Source organism: Lycorma delicatula, chromosome 4, assembly GCF_047948215.1.
Source record: "Lycorma delicatula isolate Av1 chromosome 4, ASM4794821v1, whole genome shotgun sequence".
In the NCBI taxonomy this organism is placed as follows: Eukaryota; Metazoa; Arthropoda; class Insecta; order Hemiptera; family Fulgoridae; genus Lycorma; species Lycorma delicatula.
Window position 1 is genome coordinate 39,637,735 of NC_134458.1, and position 25,125 is coordinate 39,662,859.

Genomic DNA, 25,125 nt, shown 5'->3' on the forward strand with positions numbered 1-25,125 from the left:
ATTTAATTGCAACCCTTAAGAGTTAATCGAAATAGCATTTAATTTGTTTTCTTTTCCCAAAGAAAATAAAAAAAATTTAAATTAAATTTGAATATGGTACTTGGAAAATGGAGCCAGAGAAGGTTCTCCTATTAAAATATATATACATGGACGTATATTTAGGATCAGACTGTAACTTTCCTCCAAAATAACAACTTTAACAAAAGTCGGATTAAGCCTCCAAGAGGTGCACCTGGATATATCCGGAACAAATAGGATAACTCTAGTCTGGTGAACTGAATCTAAAAAAAACTTCACAGCTTCATTCATCATCAAATCACACCTCACTAGATCACATCTAGAGTTATAACTTGGGACCTAGTCCCACTACAGGTGACCCCTTGACAGTCAACCATGAAAGGTCTTTTAAGAAATAGTCCACCAGCTGAACTAAGCAACACCAAAGTTCAGAAAAGGCAGCATTCAGATATGGTGGGCTGCCACTTAGAAGATAACATGTGATCAGAAGCATTGAAATGCCCCAACACTACAAACAAGAACAAGAAAAATACAAAGTCCAAAATCAAACCAAAGCAAATTACCTACATCTCCACACATAATGTAAACTTGCTCATGCAGGCTGGTAAACTAAAAATAACTGGCCTAATAGACCAACACAAAATTCTCATCATGAGTCTGCTGGAAATAAGAAACACCAACCAGGATGCCATGGAATCTCAAGGAACAGGCTTTACAGAGGTATACCTGGGAAGACAGTGGAAAAATGTCTCACACTTTGTAACAGGTTTTTTAGTCAGCCTCAAAATAATAAACTCCATACAAGAAATCAAGTCACAATCCCCAAGAATCTCAACACTCACCCTAAAAGCATTTAATAAAACCTACACTAATAATAAAAATGCACTAAACTCTCTAAAAGGCCGTAAAGAAACAGAAAGGTTCTGGGATCTACTTGACCTGACTATAACTAACATCACCAAAAAGCATGTTAAACAATTAATCGAGGACTTCAATGCTTAATGGGGCAGAGAAAGAAAATACTGCAACATCACCGGAAAATGGCCCGCCAAAAGAAAGTAAACAGTGACTCATCGATCTCTGCAGAAACCACAACCTAATCTTGAAATCCATATATCTCAAGAAGAAACCTTAAAAACTGGAACAACCTGACTATACTAAATAGCAACTAGACTATGTCTTCATGGACAAAAATTACAAGGATATCTATAATGTAAAAGTCCTCTGAGGAGTAGACAGACACAGGCTCAGATCACTATGTAGCCAAAATTAAGCCCCTAAAACTAAAGAAAAATGAACCCTAACTAACTAATCAAGAATGATCAAAATGCAACTGAAAAAACAATCATGGATAAACTCTAAGATCTAGTCAATAACCTTAAACAAATCACAGAAGAATTAGCCCCAATAAAATCCTGTAAAAAACATCATTGGTGGAACAGTGAATATGACGAATTAGTGGAGAAAAGACATCCAGCATGGCTATTTCGCCAATCCCAAAAATCAGAAACATCCTTCCAAAATCTAGTAAAACAAAGAAAAGAAGCCACCCAAACCCTAAGGAGAACAAAAAGACAACAGAAGAATTCAATAAAACACAATTAAGAGACTACTACAAAACCTTAAAAAATCAGCTCCAAAAATACGAACCCCTAACCCTACCAATAAAGAAAGAAAAATGTAAACTGGCACATAATAATAAAGACAATAAGAACTCCTAACTAAATATTTCAACAAACTACTAAATTGGAAAAGAACCGACAGAACTCCTAAAATTCAACACCAACATCCCAATAACACCACCAGAAAATATCAATAAAAGAAATCTACCATGCACTGGGTGAGATGAAGAATTACAAAGTAGTGGGAGAAGATCAGGCTTTTGTGAGATCTGGAAACATGCTGAAAGATCAGAAAAAATTGTCCTTTGTCAACAGCTTGTCAACATCTGGACCAAGGAAATACCAGAACAGTGGACAGCCCTCATCCATCCGATACACAAAAAAGGGACAAAACAGACTTAACAATTACAGGGGTATCTCAGTCCTAGACACAACATACAAAATTCTTTCAAGAATCATCCTCAACAGGATTGGTTCACAACTCGAGAAAGAACTAGGGGAATGCCAAGGAGGTTTCAGACCCTGGAGGAGTGGTCCAAACCAGATTATGAGTCTCAAGCTAATAATGGATTACAAAAGGAAAAGAAACAAAGAAATAACATTTGCAGATTTCAAGAAAGCTTATGACTGCATCACAGAGAATCCCTACTAAAAATTCTAGGACACCTTGGACTACATACCAAATTAATAAACATTATAAAACTGACCCCTTCACAAACACTAAGTCGAAGGTAAAATTCAGAGGTGAGCTCATGGAACCATTTGAGATCAAAACAGAACTGCGCCAAGGCAATGGGCTCTTACCAATAGTATTTAATTGTGCTCTAGAAATGGTAGTGAGGGAATAGCTCAAAAAATGCCCCTCAAAAGTAAAAATAGGCCGAAAAATCAAAACAAACTGTCTTGATTTCGCTGATGATTTGGCACTGCTAGCAAATGACATCAACAAAGCTAAATTGTAGATATTAAAACTTCAAAACAATGCACATAAAACTGGCCTCAAAATATCATTCAAAAAAACAGAAACTATGCATAAAAATCAACATGATTAAAAAAACAAAATAGCAATCAAATTTAAATACCTCAGAGAAATAATAACAAACAACCTAAATGAAAAAAACCTCAATCCAAACAAGAACAAACAAACTAGCTGAAGCATAAAAATTAACCTGGTATACCTACTGTAAAAAAGTCTATCCATAAATGCAAAAATAAGACTCTACAACACAGTTATAAAACCAGAAACCACATACTTGTATGCAGTAGAAACATTCTTCCACCTGAATAAACAATTAAAAAGCATTTGTAAAAGGAGACTAGGATTCTTTGGACACATCATGAGGATGCAAGATTCAAGACTACTGAAACAGTTAATACAGTGCAATCTCGACTTGAAAAACACCAAGACAGGATGCAGATGGATCAGACATAAGAGAGGATCTGAAGGAAATTGGCCTTACACCAGAAAACACCATAGATAAGATAAAATTAAATAAGAAAATTAACAAAAACACTCGCCACTCACAAGAAAAAACTCATAACATGAACATTTCAACACTAGAAAGGGCACAAAGTTTGGAAAGTATGAAAAAGTACTGGGAGGACCACAAGGCCCAAACAGTCCCATAGAAGAGACTTGAATAATAGACTGACTAAAGTGATCCTATGCAGTCATAAAAGATAATAATAATAATAATAATATATATATAAAGGAGCACCCAAAAATAACTGCAGTTTGCACTTACCAACTAATGTAGTTTTGAATTCCGGCACTATGTGTACCAAACTTACAGTTTTCTGTAGCAGTCTGCCAATTGGCATTAGTCTGTAAGGTGTTCCATGTTAGTTTTTCTTGGCGTTTGTTAAACATGTTCTGCAATTTTTATGATAGGTGATAAAAAAAGCAGTCTCTATGTTAAATTTTGTTCTCTTAGGGAAAACAGCTGCTGAAGCAGTAGTAATGCTTCAGCATGCTTTTAAAGAGGAAGCTTTAAGTGAAATCAGATCTACAAGCAGTTTTTGTTTTCCAAATGATGGGAAATACCACTTGAAGATCAACCAAGATCTGGCTGACCTTCCACGATTAGGGATGAAGAAAATCTTGTTGGACTATTGAGATTTTTAATTGACTAGTGTGTCTTAAAGTTCTTACAAACATATCCTTTAACAGATGATTTGAATATGAAACATGCTGCTGCAAAATTTGAGAGTTGGTTCTATAATTATGATCTGGAAATGTAATAATCAACTCAATTGGAAATCACAGATAATTTGCTCCTTCTTGATGGACAAATCAGCATTTCTACCTAGACATGTTGAGAAGATTGTATGAGAATGTGCATTAAAATGCTTGGTGCTGTGGGAGAGGGTTGATTGGTTTCTGCATCATGGCAGCAATCCTGTTCACACATCCTTCACAACAAACAGTTTTTGCCGAAAAGCAAGATAATTGTTGTCCCTCACCCACTATAATCACTTGATCTTGCTCTGCAAGACTTTCCCTTGTCTTGGGTATGAAAAAATACAAAGGAAAGTGTTTTTGTAACATGGAGGGAAGTCAAAGAAAAACTATACAGGACTTAAAAAAAAAAATGGGTAACATTCTTCAGGAATTCAAAAAATGTTTCCAGCAGTGGAAAAACCATTGAAATGAGTATATTCAGTCACATGGAGAATGCTCTGAAGGAGATTAAACTTTCAGTATGCAAAAATTATTAAAAACATTTTTTAAATTGTTTCAGTTATTTTTGGTATCCATATATATATATATATAAACTTGCAATATATATTGCAAGTGAAGATGTACTAAAAACAGTATTAGGGGAAAAATTCAATAATTTAGGATTGTGAATACATTTATGCAGAATCTAAATAAACAGAAAATAAGAATGTTATATTATATGGATCAAGTTGTTGACAATACTCTAACAACAATTTCCTATTTCTTTTGTTCAATAAAATCCTTAGAAACTTGAATTGAATAAAAACAGATTCATCAATCTGAATAAAAAAACACCAACTGAATTTTAAAACAGAATTAAACATTACATCTTGATCTATGAACAGGCTTCAGTTTCAAAGTATTAAAAGGCCAAAGGTTTTTAAATTTTATATATCTCTTACCTGGAATGTAAATTTCAGCCTGTAAACAGATGCTGAACCCATGGCAGAAACAACAGCTAACACACCATTGAAATTATTTAAATCTTGTAGTACAATCATTATTTCTATAATACGTGATACAATAGCAACTCTTTCCTCAAAGTTCTCAGCTTCAACAATGTTCTTCTCTAACCACCTTGTTAGCTAAAAAAAAAAAGAAGAAACAAATTACACTATATGAATAATTTATGTACACATAAAAAGTAATGCACAACAAAAATTAGTGTTGTCAGTTTTCTTAATGCTACAAAAAACTATACTACAAAAACATTTGTAGGCTATAGTGTGAAATTGAAAAGTAAAATGTTTTAAATAAATTTTAAAAACTATTTGTTGTTTGTTAATCCTCTGATTAAACATAAATTCTAGCTGTTCAGAATTAGATCAAGAAATTTTTTTTTTTTGGATTACTTTATTTTATAAGTCAAAATAAAGGATAAATATGGTTATAAATTCTGCTTTAAGCACATAATCAATACATACTAGACTCTGCATACAAGTTTGTATGAATCTGCTATAAATTTGATACCAAAGTCATAAAATATCATAAAAACACCATGTGGAAATTTGGGATAGTTAATAGTTTAAATATATATACAAAACAGTTTATTTTAGAAAGTGCAATTATTTTTGGTTCAGCCATAAATTTTCAGAACAAGCAAGGAAAAGAAAAATAATAAGCCATATGCAAAAAACCAATTGTCAAAACCTGTATAAAGACAAATGTGAGGAAAACTATATCTTAAATTTAAAATTAAACTATTAACATAATGTAACTAAATTTTCTTTTATTTTATTCAATATCATTCATTTCATACTCATAATACCAAGTTGACTGTTATGATCATGCCAGTAGAGACAGACCTGAGTCACAGGTCACAGTTCTGCAATGGCTATGTTAGGCAATGTTTTATTTTTAACGTTTCCATTAAAAGAGGTCAGCTTCAGAATAAATGCTTTATTAATTTAGAACAGCACTCAGAATAAGTAATTTATTATACAGTATAGTTCAATTTGGCTTTTTACATGTTCGAATGACATTTTTAATATTATCAACAGATATTACATTTACATTTTTATGGTATTTCTTGTGAATTATATTCACTTCATTAATTTTTAGCTTTCTAATAATTTAATTTAATTTTCAGCTGAGATTGTTCTTCTCTATCAATTCATTTTTTCTTTAAAATACATGTGCTTTTAAAATGGTGATTATATATATATTACATAGTTATTGTTCTGTTTAATGTTGCTTTACTAATTTTTGAAAAATTTTAATAATTTTTCAAAACCATCAATATCCAATTAGTTCAATGAGCTCCAGTCACAGCCTTTGATGTGTGTGTATATATACATACATACATACATATATATATATAGAATATTCATTGTATAAATCCAATATATCACCTTATAATTCGATGGCTGTCTAAAAGTTCCTGCCTCTGCCACAAAATATGGCCACATTATTTGTACAACACAAATCAATAAGAGAACATTGAAATTTTAGAAAGAAAAAAAAATCAATATAATAAAATCTAAATATTACTGCCTCCCATAGGAAACAAACTAGAACTGTGTAAGTTAAAGTTTTTAGAACAGCTGAAATAACAAGGGTTAGATGGCTTCACACTGCTGAATTGAAACTATATTATAACAAATTGTTTCATAACAGAAACAGCCACATTAATTTGAAGCTTAAAACTATCCATCTCAGAGTTCCTTATGGCCGTGATGCATGTAACACATTTGAGGTAGGGTTATGTTTTTTTGGGATCAATGGTATCCACTAGATAGCAAGTCTGCGATGAACACAGTGAAAGTGTCACTTGAACAGCTAAATATCATCTGTATTTTAGAGAACTTGCCATGCTGATATACAACAGTATATTTGCCTAAGTGAAACAGGCAACAGAAACCAATTCATTAATAATTTTCTTTAGTGAGGTTGGCATAGGGATTTTGTATTTCTTGAACAATAACTGCAATAGTCAAGAGTGACTTGTATCCATACCTAAAACTGTTACAATTACGGTAGTTAACTTACATACATACATACACACATGGTCACAGCCGTTAGAAAATTTAGATAAATTTCTGCTATAACTCCAGCACCATTCGTAGAATAAAATTGTAAACATTAGGCAGAGCAAAAGAATACATATTAGTTACATATCTTAATACATATCTTACATATTAGTTCAGTTTATATTACTTTTAATATTATTAGCTCTTTTTAGCATGAAATTTATGCAGCTATGTAAAAATAAAAGTTTTCCAAAAACACTGAATTTAATTTTCGTGAGTTGCATGTCATCCATAGGCCAATATACTGCAATGAAGATGGTAGATCTCATTAACACCTATTGTATAACAAAAAAACTTTATACAACACTGTAAATCTTTAAGGTTTTAAGATTTTTAGCTGGTTTTTGCAACTAAAGGTAGAAAAATATCAATATTACTTCAGTAATATATATATATGAATAATAGATTTACTAAAAAAGAGTGAAAAGAAAATTTAAAAAACCAAAACAATATGCTTGACTTTGATACAATTAATGCATCAAAAGCTTGAATAAGCATACAAATTGATACACTGTAGTGAGTATGAGCACTTATTTTCTAAAGAAAAAATATTAAAAAAATTATAGTATAAGTGGAATTTTCATAGTAGCTAGCAGTTAATATGTTCAGGCAAATAATATTATCGACAGAAATATCTATAAAATACCTTTTAATAGGACCACTGACCATAATAATATAATTTTAAACAAGGGCTATTTGAAAATTAACTTCTTGTCCTCGGTATTGTGTGAAGGAGTGAAGGTAGTGATTTTATCTTTGCACAGTTGAATAGTCTGGTTCAGTGTGGTTTTCAAGTAGTGTTATTGGAAATATTGTTTGCTTATTTGTTCCTGTAAAAGTCCTGTTCAAAACAGCTGCTGTCGTAGAAAATCTCGCTGACTGTGAAGTGTGTGCTGTCATCTGTTTCCTTCATGCAAAAAACTTGTCATCTGCTGAAATTCACCATGAACTCTGTGCAGTATATGGAAGGAGTATCATGAATGACAGTGTGGTAATACATTAATGCCATATGTTTCAGGAAGGTTGAACAAACATTCATGACAATGAAAGAAGTGGTCAACCCTCAATTGTCGCCTATGAACTTGTTGCAAGTGTTGATGTGAAAATTCGAGAAAACCGTTGATTCACGATAACAGAATTATCAAAATTTTTAACTCACATATTGCGAACACTACTGTATGAAATTGTAACCGATAGGTTAGGCTTCTACAAATTCTGTGCTCACTGGGTGCCTAAGCTTCTTTCTGAAGAACACACAAAAAAGAGAATGAGATTAGCATTAACCTTTCTTCAGTGTTACAATAACGAGAAGGATGAATTCCTCGACCATATTGTAACAGGTGATGAGACGTGGGTTAAATTTTTTAACATGGAGGAAAAAGCTCAATCAATACAGTGGGGGCACACCAGCTCTAGAAAACCCAGTTCTTGAAAACCTGTCAAACATTTTCTTCAAAAAAAAAAAAAAAGCTGATGGCATTGATTTTTTGGGACCATAAATGTGTGATCTTCTTGGTTGAATTCATGGAGAGGCCAATTGTGACCAATAATCATTGAAATAACTCTGAAACTTACTGCCAGATGTTGAAGAAATTGAGAAGGGCCATACAAATGACATGGCAAGCTGAGTTCAGGCATTGTTTTTCTTCATGACAATGCTCGTTTGCATACTGCAGTATGCATTCAACACCAAATTGACAGTTTCAAATTGGAATTATACCTTTTCAAAAAATGAAGAAATGGTTAGTGATGCAACATTTTGAAAATGACGAGGAGTAGAAAAATGGTGTTACTACCTGGCTTAATTCACAGGTGGCAGAGTTTTATGATGAGGGTATTCAAAGACCTGTTTACAGATATGACACAATGCCTTAATTTGGATACCAATTATGTTGAAAAGCAGCAAAAGGATGTAGCTAGAAGGTATATATAGTAAATTTTTTTTTTATCAATTGGTGTTTTTTTAATAACAAATGGGAAGTTACTTTCTGAATAGCCTCCATACTTTTAAAAGGCAAATTTAGAATTCCTAAATTGAATCTTGGGTACTTAAAGAGTCTAAACAACTTTTGCTCACAGTTCTGTAATTATCTGTAGCCAGAAAAACTTAATATAATTTATAATCAATTTTAAATAATAATTGAACTCATAGAGGGTTGCCCAGTAACTTAACTAAACAAATCTTAAAAAATGACAATATCTTTTCTCCAATCACAAAATCATTAATCAACTCACATCTGTTGTGTGTTTAATCATTTTCAATAGGTTGGGTGATGTTTCTTGCTTATTCTTTTTTGTCCAAACACTTCCAACTAGTTCAGATGGTTTCACAGCACGATATAAATCAAATTCTAAAAGAGTAAGCTGTCTAGCAATTTCAATGGGATGCAACTGAAAAAAAAGGATTAAGCGGAACATTAATTAAACATTCTCAAATTAGGTTATTTTATAAAATACGGTTGTAAATTAATTATAACTCATGCAACTATGAAAAAATTATGTAAAAAAAAAAGAAGAAAAAACTCAAATCTGTAAACTCCACAGTTAACATAGTGAGACTGAAAGTGACATTCAAGCTGTAATTTCATTATGAAACAAAATCAGTGTTGACATCTCCAGCAATTAAAAATTGTTTACAGAACAAATGTGTTTTGTACAATGTAAGTCCATTATAGTATTGAATCAGCTTGATAAAGTTTTGTTAGCATCATTAGAAAATTTTGTACACTTGCTCTTTAGGACATATAACATACACTGCGGTTATTTTGATCTTCTCTTATGCAAGAAGTATATTTAAAAACACCAGCATTCTTCAGTGACAGAATGAGAAACTGGTACACTGCTGGGAGAAATGGTGGCTACGTGGAAAAATAAAAATTATTTTTTTATAAAAAATAAAATGTACTATTTATGCTGCATTTCTTTCATTTAACTGTCTCTTTTCATTTGCAAGTGCATTACATTTCGGCCCCTCCTCATTTATTTTTCAAAACTCTAATGATGCATACTATTCTAGTAATATGGAAGAATATGAAAATGTACATTATATAATATATTATATATATATATATATATATACAGCTAAATTTTTTAACACAATTGTACACTCACTATTTATTTATTAGTAAATACTGAAACAAGATTATACAGTGTAAACACATAGATGTACAGTAGTTCTACCGAGGGTATCTGATGGGACTGCTTATTTTTTTTTTCTGGACACACAACAAAGTTTCGTTACCAATGCCCAGACACAAAATACTACAATAAGCAATTTAGCCAAACAACAGCAAACTTAATAATTTAGATAACAATGATATAAAATAATTAAAATCAACAATTAAAATGCGCATAAACAGCATACATGAGTGAAACAATTTATAGGAATAACCAAATATGTGAATATAGATGCAAAACCTTAAGAAACAAGACAATTGATAACATCGCCGTATTGTTCCCTAAAATATTACAGATGTTAGACCCTAATTTAAATTTGATGCAATGATGCATAACAGATACTTAATATGATTCCCTCAAACTAACTAACTGAAACTGCAGACCCTGCGCCTAGTCCAAATTTGACAGCACCGTTTGTGACTGTGAATGCTTCAGAAAATGAATGAGTAGAAAGTTAGATTATTGCTACACTCATACAAAACAAAATGATTTTTTATGCAACAAAGAAATTCAGATCTATACCCAAATAAGTCGACCAAATTAAGTCACCTAACAAGGGGAACGTAACCCCATTCTGGTCTGTGCAGGATCCGGAGACAAACCCCGCACCCCCACCTGGTCCCATCATGGAGTCTTGTGCGGCATTACCAAGTCACAATCAGACTGCCATCGGCAGAACAAAGCCACACCCCTGGTCGCACGGGCTACCATACCCCGGCAGCGGGAGCCCCAAATCGAATCACAAACAACACCAATAAAACCGTGGCATGATGCCAATGCACCTATCTCCAACCAATCCAATGCCTAGGCCGGAACCCTAGCCACCTGGGATCCTCCCACATCAAATACCTCGACTAAACTCCATCTGCAGACCTACACAACATAAGGGCACAAAGAAAACCACCAACTACACTCCTTGCAGATCATCCAGTTAATACGGAAATCCAAAAAGGAATGTATTCTTTCAAGTACCTTGAGAAGGAAATGCTTATAGCACAGTGGGATATTTGCTTGTAACAAAAAGCCAGTTGTAGTGCATCAATTCATCCTTCCCCTGGACATCAACTGAGTTTTCTAAGCTTTGATGAGTACTACTTTATTAATTACATAATAATAATGGAAATTTTAATATGTAATTATAAGATTATATACCAATATAAATAAATTGCATACATTTTCTTGCATATTTCACAACACGTAAATAGGTAATCAGAAAAAATTAAGGAATTAATAAAGTATAAATGATAATTGTACATTTTAAGACAAGATGTGATGAAATTCCAGTTTCTTGTAAGAACTAACTGGTTTTAAAAAAAAAATCATTACACAAAATTTGTGCAATGTTTTTTTTTTTAATTTTTGATTATTTTAAATATTTTTAAAATAGAACAAAATGTCATGTAGTGAGACTGAAGTAGTTAAGTTTTATTTTTTTTCAAATGTTTTGTAACTACAATAACGAATTTCTTCCAATATTCAATACAAGAACATTATTTATTAACATTAATTTAATACTGTGAATGGCATTTGTGATTACAACACATAATTTATAAAATCTGAAACGAAATCTAACCTGATTGGCATCTAATATGAATTTGTTGAAAATTTCATCATGAATACAAAGGCTTTTCATTTGACAATATTACCTGAATTAATGAATTCACTGAAGCAAAAAAAATTTAAGAAGATATTCTTACCTAAATGATACATTCTTATTTTGCAAGGGGTTTTAATAAGGTCATGTAAAACCAAGAAATGGCCCTGTTAGCATATTGTTGAAATCATTTTTTTTGTCCACATCTCTGCTAGGAGCATACACCAAGTTTTAATCAGATATACTCATAATCCTGTTGTTGACAGTCACTTAAGTATTGTAATTGGTGAAAAATTTATGAAGAATATTTTGTGTGGTGATCAAACATAACCTTTTTAAAGGCAAAACCAGAGAGGAAACTAAAAAAAACCAAGCCAAGTTAATATTATTGTGAATCAATTCCATCAATTAGAATAGTCTAGAAGCAGCTTGGTTATTTTTGTAGTCATATGAGCATAAACAGCACCATACATTCCTGATGACCTGTTGAGGTTACAACTTCACGATTGAAAAAATCCACGATATGGTGATGGAGGATAGAAGATTGAAAGTGCTTAAGATCGATAAGACAATAGGCATCTCAAATGAATCGGTAAGTCAGATATTACACAAATATTTGCATGCATGAAATCTGTATGCAAGATGAGCATTACATTTTCTCATAATTGATCAAAAACATACAAGAGTAAATATTTCTAACCATTTTTATGGCAGTTTCAATGTAAACCATCATGAACTTTTGTGCTGCTTCATAATAGTTTATGAAACTTGGATACATCATATTGGTCTAAAAACAAGGAACAGTTAAAACAGTGGGTTATAGTCAGAGACTCGCGGAAGACGAAACTGTTCTGTCAGCAGGAAAGGTGAGGGTAAATCTTTTGGGATGCTCACAGCATAACCTTCATTGACTTTGTAGAGAAAAATAAAATGATAATGGGACAATATTGTACATGTTTGATAGATCATCTAAATGAGGAAATAAAGAAAAAAAATTTATTTGATAAAAAAAAAAAAAAAGAAGGTTCTTTTTCAAAAGACAATGTACCACCTTGTTCTACTATGATTGCAATAGCAAAATTGTTTGAATTACACTACAAAATTCTTCAACATCCCTCCTACTCAGTATACTTAGCAATTTTGGACTAGTATTGGTTTCTAAACATGAAAAAGTTGCTTGATGAAAGATTTACAAGAAATGATAGAAATTATTGCTGAAATGTCTGGCTATTTTGAAGGCTTAGATAAATCATACTATAAGGATGGGATCAAAACCATGAGCATCATTGGACTAAGTGTACAGACTTGAAATGAGATTATATTGAGAAATAAGAAAGACCTTTTCTGAAAAATTAAATCTTCTTTATTTTTTCACAAATATATCAAAATACCTCTTATATATTGAAGATTTACCTCTAACAGATATTATAATTTTAAAATTACAAGAGTTAAGATATTTATACAATAAATATACATATATATATATATATATATATATATATATATACACACACACACAAAACAAAATTAATTATAATAGTTAAAGTTATAAAATAAGCCTGAAAAACTGTAAGGCTAAACTTGCTGAAAGCTATAGAAGTCTAGTCTTAACCACTTTTAATAGGTTATCAATTTTTAATGAAGTCAGATTTTAAAGCAAAAACATATTCAAGCCTGAACAGTTATAAAGCAGGTTAATTTTTTTAACCAATGCTATATTAAGCCTTTTGTATTACTAAGTACATATGATCTGTGACGCACCTGGTGCATGAATAAGACCAAGTCAATATTTTCAGGAAAGCATACCTTGAAATTTAAAGATTGGCTCCTACTTCAAATCCATGTACTGTAGGAAAATGCAAAACATTCATTGGAGAAAAAAGTGAGCCAAACTGAGAAACTGCTACTAACATAACTAGAATTAATTTACAAATAAATTATACTGAAATACAGTATACTCTGTAAACTTACAGTCAGAATATTCCATTCTGATTCAGGGCACGAAACAAAATGCCATTCAATGGGAGGAGGAGATCTATCAAACGCAAATGTTATTTCACGCTGCTGTTCAGTAGCATCAGTCTGAAAGTAAAAAAAAAAATTGTACAGTTCTTCCTAAACAACAAAATATCTCTAAACTAATATCTTTAAATATTACTGTTAGTTAAGTACAGAATTATGACAATATATAGGCCTTAATATGTATTATAACAAATACAGCTCACCACCTCAAGTTCTCAAAAAGATTTTAAAGTTACTTGTAGATATTAGCAGCACAATTCATTACATATTCCACCTAATATGGTGAAATAATTTCCATCTTAAAACTTTTTATAATAAAAATTAATACATTTCCATACGAAAAGGACATAATACGAGGGTCGTCCAGAAAGTAAAAACCATCTTAGTTTCATAACAAATTTATTGTAACTTTAATATATGCATCATAATATACATTTTTAAAGGTATTTTTTCATATAATCACCTCTGAAGTTCAAGCATTTGTCAAAACATGGCATTAGTTTTTGTATGTTTTCCAGTCCATTTGCTCATTTGCTGCAAGTCCACTAAGCCACTCATGAATAATGAATTCTCCCCAAAACCGTTGAGAATTTCACAATTTTTTGTAACATGAAGACCTGCATTGCTATGAAGCAAACACTCCACAAATCATAAGACCATGCTGACAATTCTGAATTGCAAGATGAAGTTTCATAAAAATTTCAAAATAAGAGTCAACATTAAATGTCTCTCCATTCCACAAGGCAAAAACTCACATAGTAAGATTCTGTCACCAACACTTTGGGTTTTGAAAGTGTTTGCCTGAATTTTTTTGATTTTGAAGGTGATCACGAATGATAACACTGAAGCGATTGACGTTTACTCTCTGGTATATAGAATAAAACCCATTTCATCACCAGTTACTATGTGATCTAGCATTTTATTGCCAACTCAATGGCACCGCTCCAAGAATTACAGAGCCGACAGAACAATGGTACCGTCCAAGAATGACAGAATGCATTATTTTTTTTTGATGATTGTCTGTCAACATTCTTGGGACCCATCAGGCACAAATTTTATGGTAATTTAGGTGAACAGTTACAATTTCATGTAACAAAGACCATGAATATATAGCAAATTTATGACTAAGTTCGTCTAACATGAAACACCAGCTCTTTAAACATGGCTGACAATCTGCTCAGTAATGAGAGTAGGGTGTCCTGAGCACTGCATGAACAGATTTTCTCCCTGGCGTAAATAAATGACACCATTTAATTTGATGATGAATTTCCACAGGATGAACACCTTGAGCATTAAAAAAATGAATGACTGATTGTATTTCAGTCAGCGGGATTTTCAATTTTTTTATTCATTATAAATGCATGTAAAATCACTCCATGTCAGTACAGCTATGAAATTTTGTACACTGCTAGCAGAACAACAATTGAGGTCAGCTGGCCTTGACCCACTATTGTGAATGAAGCTGCATAGTTGTGAAGCACAAACAACTCTTACTTTCTGGACAACCATAAGGCACAAATAAGGCAGAAACTAACAAAAAAATTATAACTACTTGGTGGTTGTCAAATAAAAGGGGAAAATGAGTACCTTTCGTTGAACTATTTTTAAAACAGAGTCCACCCATTTCCTCATTGACTTTCCATTGACAGTATCCAAAAACTTATGTAACCTCTGTAAAAGCTCAGGATCACGTTCAAAATCATAAAAATGATGATCAACCCAATGCCTTAAGACATTCAACACTCTAGAATTAAAGAAAGATTTCATTAATAAAAATAATGGATAAAAGTAATGAACTATATTAACAGTAATAACAGCATAAAAAAAATGGATTTTCTGAATTTATTACCTTCTTACCAGATTACATCAAGTATTACCCAAAAATCAGAATCAAATAAACCTTACTATTACATTCACAGTAATTACAATAATTAAAATAGTTATCTGAACTGAAAAGAGTGGCCTGACAGTTACAGATATAACATTTCATAAGGATAAAAAAGAAAAAAATTATGTCTACAAATATTATATGTATATTTTTATAAAAAATATAATACAAATATTTTGTATATTTTTATGTTTTGTTGTAAATTAATTATTTTTAATAGCAACATATAAAAATGGCAATTAATATGCTTATCATTTTTTTTGTTACTAATTAATTAAGTCTCAAATCTTGGTCTATATCGCAATTTGAAAGTTTAGGGAAAAAACCCATAACTTCCTAAAGAACTACACTTCCTAATCTAAAATAGGGTCAAAAATAATTACGTTATAATTCCACACACATCCTATTTATTGCAAGATATTTTACACCAAAACATTGAAAAATTTTCTTTTTTCTATACATATTAGACAGCCGGGGAAAAAATTGATACTGTCGAGTAATATTCATAACTGATGTTACCACTGTACTGTAATCATTATATGAGGTGTGGCTATTAAATAACGAGACTAATGCTACTACAGAAGAACTGTGCATGCGCCAAATTCGTACAACCGACAGCTGTATAGCGTGAAGCCTTCTCTTTGAATTGTTACCACTCCAGTTTCTATAAATATATTAGTCTGGCCGTGGCCTTTGTTTGGATAACGTCTGTTTTTTTTGTTCTGCTGAAAAAATGATAATTGTTTTATTAGAGCAAAGGATTGTTGTGAAATTTCATACGAAACTTGAATAAACCGCTACTTAAACTTATATTTTATTAAAAAAAGTATATGGAAATGAATATTTATCACATGTGTGGGTTTTTGAGCGGTTTAAGCGTTTCCAAGATGGCTGAGAAGACGTTGAAGATGATGTTCGCCCAGGTCGCCCTTCCATGTCAAAAACTGATAAAAATGTTGAAAAAACTGGTAATCTGATTTGATCTGACCATCTGTTAACTATTTGCGCGATTGCTGAAATTAGAGAAATTGACAAAAAAGAAAAAAGAAGCAAAATGACCCAAATTGTGGAAGAAAAAGTCATGGGTTCTTCATTAGGACAATGCACCGGCTCACACTGCATTGTCTGTCAAGACGTTTCTAGCCAAGTATAATATCCCAGTGTTAGATCATCCGCCTTATTCTCCTGACCTGGCACCATGCAACTTTTATTTGTTCCCCAAGGCCAAATCTGTATTAAAACAAACAAGATTTCAGATCGTTGAAGCTGTGAAAAAAAAGCAGCACATGTCATGAAGAAGCTCACAGAAGACTTCCAAAAGTTTTCAACAATGGAAAATTCCCATGGAGCTTTGTAGAAATACAGAAGAGGTGTATATTGAAGGGGATAATAACTAAATATGTATAAATTTAAAATAAAATATTTCACGGCATTAGTCTTGTTATTTAATAGCCACATCTCATACTATCTGAAAAAATATTATAAGTATTAATATAAATGTAGGCTTAATGTAAGGCCTTTTATTATATATTTTTTTCAAATTTACTCTGATTTCATCCATGATAGCTGACAGAGACATTGGTATTAATATCCTTTATTTTATAGGTAAAACTTACTGTTAAAAGTTGGAATAAATATGTTAGATTTCAACATTATTTGGTTTATATGTTTGTTTTTATTACTTTTTAATAAATCTTAGTTATTAACTTGAATATTTGTAAATATTTTATTTATATCACTTTTGTTTTTACTATTTACAATTTTTTCATTAGCTCATTACCATTTTTTATAATGTATCCATGAATTCTTTTTAAATTGTTACAAACTAATATTTTTGAAATCCAGTTTTGTGAATTTCTTGAGATTTTAAAATCTCTAGCCCAAAAATGCAAAAAAATTTAGAATGAAATTCTATATATAGAAGTATGAATGTGTGCATGTTAGTCTGTTTTACTTAATAATTCTGGAATGGGAGAATGTATAATCATGAAATTTGGTATGCAACTTGTGTATAAAGGATATACTTGCTATAACATTTTTACGAAAACTGGAAAAAAAGCAGGACAATTTCACTTTATCCATGGTGGGGATAAATGTAGCCAGGTAAGTTTAGCCTGGCTAAACTTGCCGGACCTTGGCCATGAGGTGGGGGATTAGAGGCATGGCAAATGAAAAATAAAAGATCCGAGACCGGGGAGGCTAACCTGCCGTGCCGGACGTGCTGCTGGTGGGTGGGGGACGTCTTCTTTGAGTATATGGACACTCTCCCCGACTGCGTATACTTAAATGGATATCCGGGGAGAAGGGAAAAAAAAGGTAAGTTTAGCAAAATATGTATATATATATATATATATATTTATAGTTAAAGATTAATGCAGATTAAAAATTAATAATCAATCGGAATGAAATGCAGTAGAACTCCTTTTTAGTGCTACATGTTTTAATAATGTGCAAATAAAAATGTTTTTTGCTTGTCCTCCCACCAAAAGCTCATTAGAACATTAAATTTTCTTGTTTGTAACGTAAATAAAAATTTTATTTTGGTTGGTCCATAACAATAAACATGTCTCTGATGATATCAGAACATGTGTTACTATGTGCAAAAAAACAACTGTCCCAGAATTTGCCTAGATGGATCAAGAAAACAATGGGCAAATTTTGATTAGACATCATCACAAAATACCCATAAATTATACAATAAAGAAATAAATGAAATGGTTAAAGTCCACACTAATAATTACATGAAGTCAGATTAAACATATGAAGATACTAAATAAATAAATAAGAATTTAGGCCTAATTAAAATAATCAGATTATGTATTCATGAATATGTCAAAGTAGAGACATAGAAAACCTGCTGTTTATTAAAAATTCAGATAACATTGTTTATTGTATATAACACCATTTTTAACTGATTGTGAAAAACTATAGCAGTTTATTGTTTTACATTCCTAATAAACATGCTGAATTTTTTATTTCAAGGAAAAAATTTGGTTTTGACTAAATGAGGAAAAATTTTATTTGCAGGAAATCATTAAAATCAGTAATCTATAAAAGAGTTATAATGCATTTAGAACTGTTTCATAAAGATACTGACTTGATCATGATGATTTACAACGTCTCATAACAAAACACTTTTTAAAACAGGGTAAGATATAGTCAACTTTCAATATAACAAGAGATAACTAAGGTATATTCAATATAACTAAGGTCTCTTGTTACACTACCAATGCTATCTTTTCCACAAATCATCATAATTTCATCTACCTTTAAACAGGATTATTTTTGATCATTGCAAGTGAAAGTCTGAAGCCAATTTAAATACAAATTTGGGGGACTACTGTGGAATGAAGCACTTTTGATTGAGAGAATAGAACTACCTTTAAAATATTGCGTGAATGAATCCCACAAACTTACTGTTATTGAGAATAAATAATTTAGAGTATTATGAAGAATAAGAATTCTGAATACATCAATATCAGCATACAAACAGACTTCTTCATGTATTTCCATATATACAACAAAAGGGCCCAATACAATATGCTTTTATCACATTACCAATAGCAACACACGATACTTCGTGGCTTACATTTTTTAAATTGTGATATAAGAAAAGAAAAGAAAATAAATACTGTAAATAAAAAAAAAATCACACATATTCTGACTTTTTATGAAATCAATAACTGAAATCCTCACAACATTTTCCTCTTGTTGTTTAAGTTTCAGGTACGATTTAGTTTTCTTTCTAAATATCTCCATTTCTCAATTTCTTCTGATATTTATAAGACATAAAGCTCAGAAAAAAGTAGGTACTTGTTCAGCACTAGAAAAATTAAATGCTCAAACTTTGAAATAACTCTTTTTTAACCACAGTCAATTCTTTTTGTGATGGTCTTTGATTGTATTATCTTGTCAAAATCCACTTATTTAAATGGAATATTCTCTTTACTAGTAATATCGATTGTGCAGGCTGAAAACACTGAATCTTGGCCAAGGATTAATAAATTTTTGGTTTTTAATTCTAAAAAAAGAAGAAACAAACACGTGACTCAGGAAACTATTAGAATAATCTCAATGGCTACAGTTAACTAATAAATTTTTCCTTTTTCTGTGCTGATCATATTTTAATGAAGTAATCTTAAATTTTAACACTGACCTAAACTGTACAGGTTGACAATACTCTTTTCTATATTTTTTCCAATCCTCTCTCTGAGAATTTTTACTTGATTTAGGACAGTCTGAAGAAACATCTTCATACACAAGTGATGGATCTGGAATATTGAACCTTTCAACCAGTAAAGATAACAGTTCCTGTAAATAACAAATATTAATATTATAAACAGTAGTAATTTGATATCATGGATAATTGTTTAACTATAGAATTAAGTTGAGATTACATAAAAAAAAAAACCCAGCAAGCATGATTCAAGTATACTTAATAACTAATAAAACATAATTTTATAAATTTTTAATAATGTAACAAATTAGGTTAACTTCAATACAAAAATATGTTCTCTGGGGAATAGGCTGGTGGGCGTTAATTTATATTACAACATAATTCAATTAATTTACAAGATTGAATGGAACAAATCTGAACATATCAGTTTTTTAGACAGTAAAAATATACGTAACATATTATACTACACTAGCCAACACTAGGAGACTAAACTATAAAAACATAACTATTATTAGTTGATCAGTGAAGATGTATTGCTAGATAATTTAAAGTTACCTATATGCAGGTATAGCAGATAAACTGATCAACATTATATCATTAAACATGCAGAAGACAAACTTTTCTTTTATCATTAAATGACTTTTAATATACACATTTATTGAACAAAAATTTTAAAAATATACTGAAATACTTCTCACCTGAGGTGAACAGAAACTACGATATGTGGTGAGGAAAGTCCTGACAAACATGGGATCGGCATAAATATGATATGTCAGTCGTTCAATTAATTTACATAAAGATGCACCCTGCAGACAAAATAAACAACAAATAATTGAATCAATCTTATCAACTTCAGGTGAAGTTTTAATTAACTATGAGGAGGATTTTTATATTTATATTCAGCAGCAAGTAAAAGAGCATACCACTGAGTCCAATATAAGATATGAGAGTACAAACCAAAAATTTCCAAGATTTGGGTTGTAGAAGGTTATGATAGCTCTCAAACTATATCTACAGCTGCAGAGATGTCTTCAAAAACCTGAAAATTGTCATATTATCAGGATTCCCTGCCTAGATGCAGTCTGATGCTGTTTGAGCAGAAACCCTCATACTGCTGGAATTAAAATGCCTAACATCTTGCTGGACATTCAAGGGTGACAACTACAACTAATGAAGAGGTTTGACTTTGACAGAATTGACTGCTGAAGAGATCATTCAGAAGCCTAGAGGAATTACTGACTTTCAGGGAAAATTAACTTTAATTGAAAAACTTTACACTTTATGAAAGTGTTAATTATTATTAAAACCTACACTTTTAAGTCAAAACTGAATTAAATACGAACTTCAAAAAATTATATATTTCACTTTTTGATACCAATTTAGATATTGATTAAAAAAAATTAGCATTGAAGCACATTTAAGAGCAGTTTTATTCTTTTGCAAGGTCATTTGTATAAGACTATGAACAAATAAACTAATTATTTATTTAAAATAAGATATTTTTTTCTTTTCATAATTGAGAAGATGTGATACATCACATCAGATTTCATTCAAGGCCACTGGCATAGAAGGTCAACAAAATGAGGTAGCTGAATTCTTCCTGTTGAAACTAAGAAAAATGCAAAATAAAGTCAACAACTTATCTATCATTTTATTTTAAGGTCTTAGTGAGTAAGGACTATGTTTATTTTTTAGTGCTAAATTGTTAAAATAATTTTTTTATAAAAGTTAAAATATTCTTATCTTTGGTAAAACCAGGTAAAAACTTTGGTAAAAACTAACAGAAACCTTTATACCATAAATTTTTGTCTAACATAGAAATTGTTAAAACATGAGTGACAAAATGTACCTTTATTAGAGGAACACCAGCATTTTCCCTTTCTTCAAGAACAATATTAGCTCTAGAATCTGCCTCAGCAAAACGGTATATCGCCGGAGAAGGTAATATAAGAGGATGTTTCTTATCTTCATCACACAGGATACTGTCAAGTGTTCTCTCTAGCATGCTGAAAAAAGAAAAAAATGTTAAAATAAACATTAACAAAATCATAATTATATAATATAGAGAAATATCTACATGAAGGAGATGACTAAAGGAAAATAAACCTACTGTAAGTCAAATAAAAGAAGTTTTGCAATATAACATGATGAGTAACATTACTGATAAAATATTATTTAGTAGCAATAATACTGATATAGCAATTTAACAGTATAACTGATAAGTAATATTATTATCATCATCCTTGTCTATCCCTAGCCATGACACTTAACTGCCTGCTCTTGCCTGTGTGAATATAGATAGGTCTGTCAAGAACAGTTGGAGGACTGTGCCGCACTCACAGCAAACAGGAATATTATACTAATAATATTTTTCTCGAAAAATCTATCAGAACAATGACTGGAGTGGTCATAGTCTTCTTCACAACTGCAATGTTGCTGTGGCATAGAATTGATCACACTAATCAACCCTTGCAGAACTTGGATTGACGTATATTTTGAGGAATCCCAGAGTGCTTCAGGGTTCCCGGTCTAAATTTAATAGATAGTCTGCCATGTATGAGGTGAAATGTCATCCCCAGTACCGATATAGGGTAAGTCTGGACTATTATGACATGTGACTATTATGATATGTGATATGTGTCTTTTTTCATTCTTTTCTTTTATCTACCCTGGCAGTGCCTCTAGTTTACTTCATAATTTAATTTGTGGTGGGCAAAAACACACACTATATATATATATATATATAATATTACATATAAACCACAAAAATACAGTAAATAGATAAGTCAAACTTACCATATTAATTCCAAGAATCAATTTTCATGGGATTTTGTATCTTCAATAGTTATTGAATTCTCTAATTATATTAAAACATATTTATGTGTATGATTTGTTAATCTGTCAAAATTGTTCTTTGAAAATTTTGAAATTCATTAAGAATGAATATACAAATTCTGGTGTCCAGTACTGGAATGATGTAATATTTAAAACATTGTATTTTCCTTTGAACTACTGTCATTGCCAACTGTTAGATTGCATTTTATTATGTTTTTAATTAAATCATCATCTTTAGATGTGATTTGGTGGTCCATCATTTTATATTTTTGTTTGTATTTATGAATGTAATATTTCTTGAGTATATTCACTTTTTTATTGTAATTACAAACTTTCAAAATTTCTAAATTATTTTTGTAATCAGTAATACTATGTTTGCATTCCAAATGATCATCGGCTGGCTACATTGGAAATACCTAAGCTATATAATGTTCTGTAAATCTTTTTTTAAATGATCTTTTGTTTTGACCAGTATAAATATTATTACATCTGTTACATTTAATTTTGTACATTCCTCTTAAATCTCCTCTATTATTTTTATTTTTTAAATATTTTATAATGTGATTATTTGGTTTATATGCTTTCTTATGTTTACGTTTATCATATTATTTTATTTGTGTAATTGCATTTTATGTAAAAACTATTAATAATTTTTTGGCTGAAGAGAGAGAGAGAGAGAGAGAGAGAGAGAGAGAGAGAGAGAGAGAGAGATACATTTGGATAACATCTGGTTTTTTGTTTTGCCAAAAAATGATAATTGTTTTATTACAGCAAAGAATTGCCATGAAATTTCATATGCAACTTGGTAAAACCGGTACTGAAAGTTATCTTTTATTAAAAGAAAGTATATGGCAAAGAATGCTTATCATGTGTGCAAGTTTTTGAGTGGTTTAAGCATTTTCAAGATGGCCGAGAAGACGCTGAAGATGATGTTCATCCAGATTAACCTTCACATCAAAAACGAATAAAAATATTGAAAAAATTTGTAATCTGAACCGATCTGATCGTTGGTCAACTATTCGTGCAATTGCTGAAACTGTAGGAATTGGCAAAGAATGCGCAAGGCAAATTATACATAACAATTTTAACATGCAAAAAAGGTGCATGAAGATTGTGCCTAAAATTCTCACAATTGAATACCACTGAAAATGACCCAAACTTCTTGGAAAGAGTGATAACATGTGATGAATCTTGGTTTTTCACTTACGATCCAGAAACTAAGTGTCAATCCATGCATTAGAAGACCCCAACTTCACTGAGGGCTAAAAAAGCTTGAATGAGCAAATCAAAATTCAAAGCAATGATGATTGTTTTTTTTTTTAATTCACGGGATTGTGTACCTTCACTGGGTTCCTGAAGGTCAAACTATTAATTAACATTACTAACTCTAGGTCCTTGCTCAACTGTGAAAAAATAAGAAAAAAACAACCCAAATTGTAGAAGAACAATCATGAGTCTTCATCAGGACAATGCACTGGCTCACACTGCATTGTCTATCAAGATGTTTCTATTCAAATATAACATCCCAGTGTTAGACCTTCTACCTTATTCCCCTGAGCTGGCACCATATGACTTTTATTTATTCCCCCAAGGTCAAATCTGCATTAAAAGGAACAAGATTTCAGACCGTTGAAGTTGTGAAAGAAAAAGCAGCATGCATCATGAAAGGGCTCACAGCGAAAGAATAGAGCGTTGTAGGGATAGAGGAGGGGTATATATTGAAGGGAATAATAACTAAATATGTATAAATTTAAAATAAAATATTATATTAGTCTTGTTATTTAACAGCCACACCTCGTGTGTGTGTGTGTATTATATATATATATATGTTTTATCAAGCTGAAATTGAAAACTTCAGTTTGGTAAACCAGCAGAAAGTGTTTGAGGGAGACAGTCTTATAAAAACTGCAACAGATAGCAGCACTGTTTAGATTAATACGCAATTTTAATATTTTTATTCTTATTTACATTATGTAATAATAAAATTATTTCAATCATGTCTGAGGATGCAGGATCCCGAAAAAAGTACTTTCATGAAAGATTACGGCAAGATATATCTTATCTTAATATTTTGTACTAGGTGGTTTATTTGTTGGAATATATATATATATATATATATATATACACACACATTGTCATTAACATAATCTGTTTATTTTATTTTTCTGTCAAAGGTTTTTTTAAACACATGTACAGATATCAGAATGAAAATAAACAAGAGTTGATTCTTTTCAGTTAACAGCCATTTTCTACCACTACAAAACGGGTAAATGTGTATTTTAGTTGACATTTTTTAAATTATGCTTTGTGCAAAGTTGAACAGGGTAATTACTATTTCAAGTAATCAATTTTTAATGTTTTATAATTTACATATGTTAAAAATTAGTATTTTTAACTTATGTAAAATATAATTAATATGACAATTAATAGTACTTAATATGACAATTACATGCTCTGATATGTAAATTCACTGATGAGGCATGAATACTGCATTATTTTATTTGAAAAAAAAAAAATTAGCATTATGATATTTTAAAATGCT

The 25,125-nt window shown here is 31.0% G+C and overlaps 1 protein-coding gene across 1 annotated transcript in view; it reads right to left on the reverse strand.

Moving 5' to 3' along the window:
- Positions 1-25,125, reverse strand: part of LOC142323302 (protein son of sevenless-like) — a 177,823-nt gene that overhangs the window by 34,458 nt on the left and 118,240 nt on the right. The window contains exons 13-19 of the mRNA XM_075362767.1: positions 21,598-21,754; positions 20,447-20,554; positions 19,728-19,882; positions 15,271-15,427; positions 13,633-13,743; positions 9,126-9,281; positions 4,764-4,946 (exon numbers count right to left, since the gene is read on the reverse strand). Of these exons, the coding sequence (XP_075218882.1) occupies positions 4,764-4,946; positions 9,126-9,281; positions 13,633-13,743; positions 15,271-15,427; positions 19,728-19,882; positions 20,447-20,554; positions 21,598-21,754 (1,027 nt within the window). The remainder of the gene's footprint in view (positions 1-4,763; positions 4,947-9,125; positions 9,282-13,632; positions 13,744-15,270; positions 15,428-19,727; positions 19,883-20,446; positions 20,555-21,597; positions 21,755-25,125) is intronic.